The sequence below is a fragment of the Petaurus breviceps genome, unplaced genomic scaffold (genome assembly GCF_028583685.1).
Source record: "Petaurus breviceps papuanus isolate PSGF00001 unplaced genomic scaffold, PetGlider_PUasm1.0 90386, whole genome shotgun sequence".
Classification (NCBI taxonomy): domain Eukaryota; kingdom Metazoa; phylum Chordata; class Mammalia; order Diprotodontia; family Petauridae; genus Petaurus; species Petaurus breviceps.
Window position 1 is genome coordinate 852,102 of NW_027187236.1, and position 9,817 is coordinate 861,918.

General features: G+C 47.0%; 1 protein-coding gene across 4 annotated transcripts in view; it reads right to left on the reverse strand.

The window, feature by feature from the left end:
• The window catches only part of ATP2B3 (ATPase plasma membrane Ca2+ transporting 3), a 114,063-nt gene that overhangs the window by 78,330 nt on the left and 25,916 nt on the right, over positions 1-9,817 (reverse strand). For all 4 annotated transcript variants that reach the window (XM_069108471.1, XM_069108470.1, XM_069108472.1 and 1 more), the window contains 4 exons: positions 6,044-6,241; positions 4,327-4,584; positions 2,879-3,004; positions 564-689 (listed from right to left, as the gene is read on the reverse strand). In XM_069108471.1, coding sequence (XP_068964572.1) covers positions 564-689; positions 2,879-3,004; positions 4,327-4,584; positions 6,044-6,241 — 708 coding nt within the window. The remainder of the gene's footprint in view (positions 1-563; positions 690-2,878; positions 3,005-4,326; positions 4,585-6,043; positions 6,242-9,817) is intronic.

Genomic DNA, 9,817 nt, shown 5'->3' on the forward strand with positions numbered 1-9,817 from the left:
GCTGGAAGGAGTAGGGAGTCAGGGTGACTTAGGGGGAGGGAGGGGAGGGATGTTCCATGAATATCTCTGAGCTCTACTTTATTGTATGTATTCCTGGGGCAGTCTTGTGCTCAAGGGCCATCGTGGAAGCTGTCCGATATCTGTGATGGTGAACATGGGAGGGTTGACTGTTATGGCCATGACCTGGCCATCAAAGGTCATAGGACCCTGACATTATGGACTTCTTTAGTCCACTCCCCCCACCACTTTTACAATAGCCCTGATGGGTGGTCTTCCTGCTTGGATGTGATCTCTTTCAGCATCACTTTAAAAAGCACTTTCTCTTCCAGGGCTATACTTTAAGGCAATCAAATGCCTTAAGACAGTCTTACGGAGATTGATGCTGTTTAAATTGACACTTGCTTTTTTTAGTTTTTCCTTTGGAGAGCTAGGGACCTCAGGATGAAAGTGATTTCTCCTATCTGTAGGGTTAATGGCTCTCAAATGACCCCCATTTGGCTTGATTCTAAGGGGGGAAGGGGTCTGGGGAAAGGTCTGGTGGATAATGAAGTACAGAGGCTTACCTTTCTTCTCTTTCTTTTCCTCGTCCTCTCCACTGGCTCCAAGCAAAGTAAAAATAATGCCAGTCTGAGAGTTCACACCAACAGCAGTGACCACCATCCTTCCTGAACCTTCCATGACATGGGTACCTGATTAAATAAGAGAGTCAGGATGCTACCCGGACCCCTCTAGAGCCTTGGTTCCCTCCATCTATGAATCAGGACTAAACCCTGGTAGGATTTGAGACACATACAGAAATAGCTGTTGTAGAAATCAGGACAGTAGAGAGGCTAGAAAAGGGGCAAAAGACCATAATCCAGATACCTAGTTCAGGGGAGGGAGAAATCACATCCATTTGGTGGTAGGTTTGGGGAAAATCTCAACACATGCACATTGAATTCAACTGAAATTCCTTAACTGGGGATCCAAGGCCCTTCACAATCTGGCTCGAAGCTCATCCCAAATCAGTTCTCATTAAGTAGAGTACATTCTACACTCTATATTCCAGGCAAATCTGACTTACTAAAGTCTTGAACATGACTCATGCTTTCCTACCCCTCTGGACTACTTATCGCCCTGGAATTTCTTCCCTCCACACCTTTCCCTGTTGATATTCTGGCCAGTACTTATTGCCAAAGTCAACTTGGGGAAATCATTTCAGCTCCCTAAGCCTCAGTTTCCTCATCTGTAAAATGAGGGAGTTGTACTCTGTGGTGTTAAAGATCCCTTATAACTCTAGTGCTGTAGTACATTTTCACTTGGAGACAGGAAGTGATTTGCCCCAGACCATGAAGCTCATAGTGGCCAAATCAAGTGACAAGAGTCTGGTCTCCTGGCTGTGAGTCCATTTTCTTCCATCCCACAACACTGTAGTATATGTAAAGGAAAGATCTCGGTTGCTATGCCCAGGGCTCCTACATACTTGCTTTGTGACTTTGGGGAGCTTCCTTCTTCTTGCTGGGCCCCAGGCTGCTCATCTATAAGATGAAGGCACTGGGACAGATAATGTCCCAAGTTCCTCCCAGATCTAACATTCTGTGACTCCATAAAATGGAAAATCTATTTCTAAAGTGAAGACTTGGGCCTGGTTGTCTCTGTCCCATGAGTCTGGATTTTCCCTGCAAGCAATTTTGACTGTGTGGGACTGGCCTGTATTACTTGGGGTCACTGTCTGATGGGTAAGGATGATTAAGCCATCCTACTCCCCATCCTACTTCCCCTCCACACCTACCTGACTCCACCTCCCAGACTTCCAATATGGAAATGCCATGGAAAGTCTAAAGTTGGCTTTGATTTTCTCTAGTAAGGACAAATGATCTTCAGATTGGGAAAAATAGCACGAGACATCCAACACAGACTGAACCCAAACTAAGTGTGAAGAAAGTAATGTAACATGCCAGATGCCAGTTAGCCACTCACTAGGTCCAAGAGAAAACTCTTTTCATGGGGCAAGAGGGGTAGGGTCCAAATTGGGATGTGAGTGCTTTCAAAAACCAAAGGTTAGGCCATGGCAAGAACTGGAAATTTTGGGAAAAGTCAAAATAAAAGGGATTATAGGATAGCAAGCCCTTTGCTCTAGAGCTGGAAGGGATCTTGGAGGCTATCCAATCCAACCCCTCATTTTACAAAGGACGAATCTAAGACCTAGGGATGGGAAGGGACTTGCTCAAGGTTGCACCAGGAGTAAAGTGGCAGAGCCAAGACTTGAACCCAAGCCCTCTGACTCCAGTGCCAGCATGCTACCATACAGTCTCCTTCTAGTCCCTTTTTAGATAGGGTTACAAGAGTGGTGGGGCCACTAGGTGGCATTGTATAGGATAGAGCACTGGGCCTAGAGTCAGGAAAACTCATCTTCCAAAGGTCAGATATAGCCTCAGACACTTCCTAGCTATGTGACCATGGACAAGTCACATAACTCTGTTTGCCTCAGTTTCCTCATCTGTAAAATGAGTTAGAGAAGTAAATGGCAAAAACCACTTCAGTATCTCTGCCAAGAAAACCCCAAATGGGGTCATAGAGAGTTGGACACAATTGAAAAATGACTGAACAGCACTAGAGTGATAGGGCAGCTAGGTGGGTCAGTGGATAGAGCACTGGGCCTGGAGTCAGGAAGATATGAGTTCAAATCCAGTCTCAGATACTTACTAGCTTTGTGACCCTGGCAAGTTAACTCCTATTTGCCTCAGTTCCTCATCTGTAAGATGGGGGCACACTGGTGAAGGAAATAGCCAACCACTCCAATATCTTTGCCAAGAAAACCTCATGGACAACATCCATGTTTCACCTCATAGAGTCCCCTAGTGTTTGCCTGGAGCCAGGACTTGGGACTCTTACTTACCAGAGAGCAACATGGGATCTTTGTCCACTGCTTTGCGCACATGGTCTGATTCTCCTGTTAGGGAGCTCTCGTCGATTTTGAGGTCATTACCCTGGATGAGTATTCCATCAGCAGGGAGAAGGTCACCTGGAGGGGCAGCAAAGAGAGAAAAGGAATCAGGAAGCAGCTGGAACATTCAGGGCTCAACCAACCTCCCTCCCCCTTCTCTTTCCTCCTCTCATCACAGAAACACAGAATCTCGGGGTGGGAGGTACCTCAGAAGGCACAATCTGGCCAATACCTACGTGTGAACCCTCCCACAATTCCCCTGACAAGTGGGCTATCCACAGCCTGCCTGAAGTGAAGGAGAGGTACAACAGGATTGTTAGAAAGTCTCTCCTTAGATCAAGCTGGAGGCTTCCTATTTACCCCCCTTTTTTTCTCCTGGAGCTGATGGGGGCCAAGAATTCTGCCCTGCTTCCCCTTAATCCCTGTGTTGCTCCACTGGGGAACTGGGGAGTTCTATATACAGCTATCCCTTCCACATCTTGGGGGCTAGGGGCACAACACCCCCACTATCTGGAAAATTCATGTAAAATGTTCATACCAAAGAAGTCTGAATTATTATGGTATTGTAGATAAAATATGTTGATGTTATACAATGCTATACATATATTTTATGCATTTCTGAGTTTCTAAACTTTTTCTGTGTTATCTACAGCTTCTGCAAAAGTCCCAAAAACTCTCATTTAATTTCTTATGCCGACCCACAATATATTGAAACCATGATGGGGAAAGTTGAGATGTGGAAGGCAGAACTATACTGTCTAATGCAGGGTGGGGAACCTGTGACTTCAAGGCCATCTAGGTCCTCAAGTGCGGCCCTTTGACTGAATCCAAATTTCACAGAACAAATTCCCTTAATAAACGGATTTGTTCTGTAAAAGTTGGACTTAGTAAAAAGGCTATAGCCATGTGTGGCCTCGAGGCCACAGGTTTCCCACCCCTGGTAATGGTATATAGAACTGGTCAATCCTGGAGGATAATGATTCTAAGGACAAAAAGAACATAAAAATATATTTAGAGGGGCACTGTAGTGCCCCAGGCCAAGTCTAGGCAAAGACAGCGTCTAGAAGCCACCTGGTTTGAGGGCTTCCTCTCATGCCCACAATGGCCAGCTACCATTAGAATTGGGCCTTTAGGTTATGGTAGTGGTCTCAGGAAGACCCCTTGTAGAGTCTGCATGTTCTCTGACGGGCAGAAAGGAAAGGAGGGAGGTCCCTGGATGGGTGGGGAAGAGTGTCTCTCTTCATGTACTAAGCCCAGTAGAATTGGTGGAGATGAGGGATATGAAATGGGAGGAGAAAGTTTCAGAACAAAGAGAACCTCCTGACTCTCCCTGCTTTACATATTTAGTAGGACCTGTTGGTCCCTGGGAAGGTGTGACAAGCCTCCCCATCCCTTCTCACCGTATTTGATCTGGGCGATATCGCCCACCACGAGCTCAGCCACAGGAACCTGGATGACCTGCCCCTTCCGAATGACCTGGAATTTCTGCTCTTGCTCAATTCGGCTCTGCAGACCACGGAACTGCTTCTCCTTGCTCCAGTCATTGAAGGCCGTGACCAGCACCACGCAGATGACAGACAGCAGGATAGCTGCTCCCTCAATCCAGCCGGCCTCTGCCTCGCCCTCATCCTCAGCCCCAGCTGAGACATTCCCACAGGCTGCCCCCAAGGGAGAGGGAAAGGCTTAGATAGGCCTTGGCACACGCCCACCACTTGTGCAATCATGCAGGCCTAGGGCAACATTGGTCAGTTGGTCTGACTTGGCCTTAGCATGCCGGTTTGGGGAGAGGGTCAAGAGACAGAAAAGGAGGAGAAAGAGCTGGTTCTTGCCCCTGGGTCAAGGCCAGTGGTCCCTGCCAAGCCCTGGACACCAAGGGTCCAGCCAACAGAACAGATTGTGAGGCCTCCATGGGCACCTGAGTACCTGATTATGTTGTTTGAATTGGACTGTAGAAACAGTGGGAAGGAGAGAGCATCCAGGGGTGGGCAGGCTAAAATAGAAAATGCTGCATTTGGACTTGGGGGAGCTGGGTTTGAATTCTTATTTTTCCACTTAATTGGGCAAGTTGTTTCCCCTCCCTTGGCCTCAGTTTCCCCTTCTGTAAAATGAAGGGATTGAACTAGATGGCTTTTGAGGTTTTGCTGGTTCTAGATCTAGGATATTATGTATGACCTTGGAGAAGTACCTTCCCCTTCCTAAGCCTTAGTTTCTCCCTCTGTAAGATGAATAATATGGCAGAAGGGCAGCATGAGATTTCTTGGTCACCATCCTCAGTGGACCCAGTGAAAACAAGGGAAGATGACAGCACCACACGATTCCAATGGGCCATCACTGGAGAAGGTGCAAGTTGTCCCCCCCCTCCATACACACACATGGGTCATGACCCCTCATCCCCAGTTGCTATGTACATATTTGTGGGCGAGTATGTCCTAGGTTTAGGAGGGAATTGTTTATCGTGATTTTCCTTAATATACAATTTCACTAAAATTTCAACTGTCTTTTGGATGACTGGAGAAAGAGAAAACACATGCATGCTTGTTGCTCATGAACCATGGCTGTGAGTGGATGTAAGGTCCCTAGGTGGCCAATGTGGGGCCCCAATGAGAGGGCAGCATCTCAGATGCCACAAAGACTGGGAGGGCAAAGGGTAAAGCACATATTTACGCTGAAAGAAAATGCAAGTCTTGCATAGGAGAGAGGGGAGGTGGGTTATCTCAGGGTTCTGAGTACTTGAGGAAGGGAAACAGGGCTGGGGAGGGTGCCACAATGTCAGCAGGAAGGCGCTGGAAGCCTGGAGACATCTCCAAGTCCTCTGGCCTCCATCAAAGCTTCCCGGCCTACCCCAGTCCTCAGGAATTTCTCTTTCCTTTGAACTGGAGCCCCTATCGTCTCCACCACACTGTTCTCCATTTTGCTACATGCCATTCTTGGAGTATTGCCTGTGGGTGAGGCCTGGCTCCCTCAGTGGGACTAGAAGCTTCCTGGGGGGCGGGCCTGAGTCTCTCCTTCCCCAAGATCTGCTGGCCTGAATTATTGGGCTTCCTCCCTTCCTGTCCCTGATACTGGGTCAGCCCTCCTCCCTTAGCTGGGGTTGGGTCAGGTCCATCCCACACTTACCGTCACTCTGTTCTCCGGGTGGTGCATAAAAGGACAGACCCAGAGAGATGATGGCGGCAATCTCCAGGATGATAAGGGTGACATCCTGGAGAGCTTCCCACACTAACTGGAGAAAGGTTTTAGGCTTCTTGGGAGGGATGAAGTTCTGTCCATAGATCTGTCTCCGCTTTTCCAAGTCAGCGACATTATCTGAGAGACCTGCACAGTGGCAAGGAGGGGAACAAAAACCCAAGACAACAAACGGTCAAATATAGGCATGGGGTAAACCATCTGAGACTGGATGAAACCAATTCATTCAGACTAATTGGTACAACTTTCTCACGGAATGAATGCTGGCCTTGGAGTTGTGAGGGACCTGGGTTTGAATCCTGACTCCTACACTCACTAGCTGTGTGACCATGGGCAAGATATAAGCTCTTGGAGCCTCAGTTTCCTTATCTGTAAAATAGAGGCAAAGATTGTTGCAGCGTAGCTAGGTAGCAATCAGTTAATAATGAATTCTCTGAAGCGGCCTCTATATTCAAATTTACACCATTGATTATTAATTATTAATTAATTAATAATATTAATTATGTTTTGGTTCATTGTTCAGTCATGTCTGACTCTCCATGACCCCATTTGGGGTTTTCTTCGAGTGGTTTGCAATTTCCTTCTCCAACTCATTTTATATATGAGGAAACTGATGCCAACAGGGTGAAGTGACTTGCCCAGGGTCACCTAGCAAGTGTCTGAGGCTGTATTTGAACTCAGGTCTTCCTGACTCCAGCCTGGCACTCTAAGTACTGCATAACCACCTACCCGGCCCTATCATTATGCAAAATATGGTAACTGATTCCAGCCCAATGGAAATATGCAGGGAGAATTCAAACTATGTGAGGACTACAGGGAATTCCTTATTATACCAGTCAGGCCTAGCTGTCCCTGCTTCTCAGTGGTGCTGTGAGGTTGCAATGAGACCCCGGTCTCTTCAACACTTGGCAAACCAGAAAGAGTTTTAGAAATGTACATCATTAATAAGTAAATTAGATTACCTGAAAAAAAATATATATACATACGTATTACTTCTACAATTACTGCAGCTTCTTGACCAAAAGGCTTCCATGGTCTTTATCTCCTGGGTGAACAACCACTCCCAGTAGGGGGAATATTAACCCCTTTTTACAAAGAAAGAAACTGGGGCCATGGACTAAGCTAGGTGAGGAAGGAAGGTGTTGGCATGTATGCCCCACTTTGGAGGCTTTCTACCTGGAAGGGCCCTTTGTATCCTATGACCAAGGAAATCAAAGTTCAATGACTTCTTCCAGGTCACAGTCACCAAGCTGTTTCTGGAAATTGGGTCCTCGAATGCCAAAGCCAGAGTTCTTGTGACTGTATCTCCCTGTGCCCCAAGCTGCTGCTGCTTATGATCAGATGCTGACTTCTAATGGTCCCATGATCTGGACCTTGGCTAGGGAGGCTGCAGCTAAAAGATACCAACTAGAACAGGATTTTGACCACTTGGGGAAGTTGTATTTGGGATATGAGTTAAATGTTACATAGCTGTAATATTTTTTTTTTGCTTTGTATTTTAGTATATTCTTTCGAATCTAACTAAGTTCATTACTAAAATAATGACTGTCATCAGATATTCAATTGACCTAGCCCTGGGACAAGAAAGAATGGGAATTGCTAAAGATAGGAGTAGGCCAGAGACCAAAGCAACATCATACTTCTAAATAAGAGAAAACATGAGGGCACCTAGGTGGTGCAGTGAGTAGAGCACCAGCCCTGGAGTAAGGAGGACCTGGGTTCGAATCGAGCCTCAGACACTTCACACACACACAAACTAACCGGGTGACCTTGGGCAAGTCACTTAACCCCCAATGCCCTCCCTTTTCCCCTCTAAAAAGCAAAGAGAGAGAGAGACACAGACAGAGAGACAGAGAGACAGAAAGACAGATAGAGAGAGACAGAGAGAGACAGAGAGACAGGGATAGAGAGAGACAGAGAGAGAGAGAGAGACAGAGAGAGAGAGAGAGAAGACACCTGGGAAACATGGAAGATTTGGGTGATAATCAGTGAGTGACAATCTTAGGTCTGACTACCCAGAGAGCACCAGGTCCCAGCATCCCCTACAATATGGATGGTTAAAACGAGGACATAACAATTATTACTATTTACAGACCCCACCAGAGGACACACAGGGGGTATTTCAGGGCTTGCTTCCTGGATGAGATCACAGGGTATCGAATATTGGAGTTGGGCTGGGAAAAGGGATCTAGGGATCTGTCCTTGGCCTTGTTCTTCTAGTCGCTTTTTTTTAAAATCAATGACATTGATGGTATGCTTAGAAAATTATGAGACAGGGAGGGCTGGCTGACATGTAGAATGATAAACACCCTGGAAAACCTTGGCGGGCTAAAATGATGGGACAGATCTAAAGGAGTCCAAAGAATTATCACCACTAGGGCCAACTATAGCTATACTTATGGGGGCGGGGTATGGAAAAGCATAGTCAGGCACCAGTTTGTATGAAAAAGATTTGGGAGTTTCAGTGGATTGTAAACTCAATAAGAATCAGGGGTGTAAATGAAGGAAGTAGTCTCATGCCCTTGTTAGCAAATGTGGAGTATTGTGTTCAGTTCTGGAAGATTTTGGATGCCCAGCTACTAGGAAGTAGGGTCCAGCCAGGGTGAATAAAAGCATTTCATAGGGCTGTAGGGAAGAGCTCTTTAGGGGCAGAATCCAAGAGGGTCATGACCAGAGTCAAGTTGGACTCAATCGAATGAGGTGAGGCAGGGACTGAATTGTTAGCAACATGGCAAGAGCATGTCAGAGTATGAGAAACAGTGGAGACAGAACTAGGTTCAAATCCTGCCTCCAACAGATCCTGGCATGATGACCTTGGGCAAGTCATGTGTCCCTCAGTGCTCAAAGTAATTCTGGAAAATAAGTTGCTGAGAAGGTGGAGAGAATTTCCTCCACTGGATGACTGATGTTTTTGAAAAGATTCATTTACAGATACAAGTTGGACCAGATTCTCTCGGAGGGTCTGACCCTAGCTCTGAGATTCTCTGAGTGAGTAGGGGTAACAGGAAGAGAGAGAGGTTACACAAGGATCCCCTTGGTTCCTTCTTCCTCCAGGATCCAGCTTGTGCTCCAGCCACTGGCTCTCTCATTGGCCTTTCACCAACAAGCAGTTTGGGGGTTTACCCTCTTGCCCCATCGGAAAAAGGAGAAAGGTGTCCCAGTTCCTGGGGGAAAGTCTGCCTGTTAGCCCTGCCACCTACACCCTCCCAGAATCCCCTCCTTTCAGTGTTGCTTTGGGACAAGGAAAATGCCAGCCCATGTATGGCTCCCATGTGCCTTGTGCCTCCCTCCCTCTCAGCTTCTCCTTGGTTTGCCCTTGATGCTGCAGCAAACCAGCATCTCACTCATTCCCTCCATCTCTGTGCCCTTCTCTTGTGTCCTCCCTCCTTTCTATCTCAATATTCTTTTGTCTTGGTCTCGCTCGAGCTTTCTTTCTCCTCCTCAGTCCTCGCTACTTCATCAGTTTTTCCTTTCTCTTTTTCTTTCCCAAGTTACATGCTGCAGGCATGGGCTGGATTCAAGTTCCCTGAAGCATTGCTAGTGAGTGTGTGTGTGTGTGTGGGGGGGTGATGAGGAGGGAGAGAGGAGAAAGGAAAGGGGAAAGGAAAGAGGGGAGGAGGTGGCAGGGAAGGGACAGGAGATGGAGGGGAGATGGGAGGAAGTGGGGAAGAGGAGAGAGAGGAAAAGGTAAAGGAGGAGGAAGGG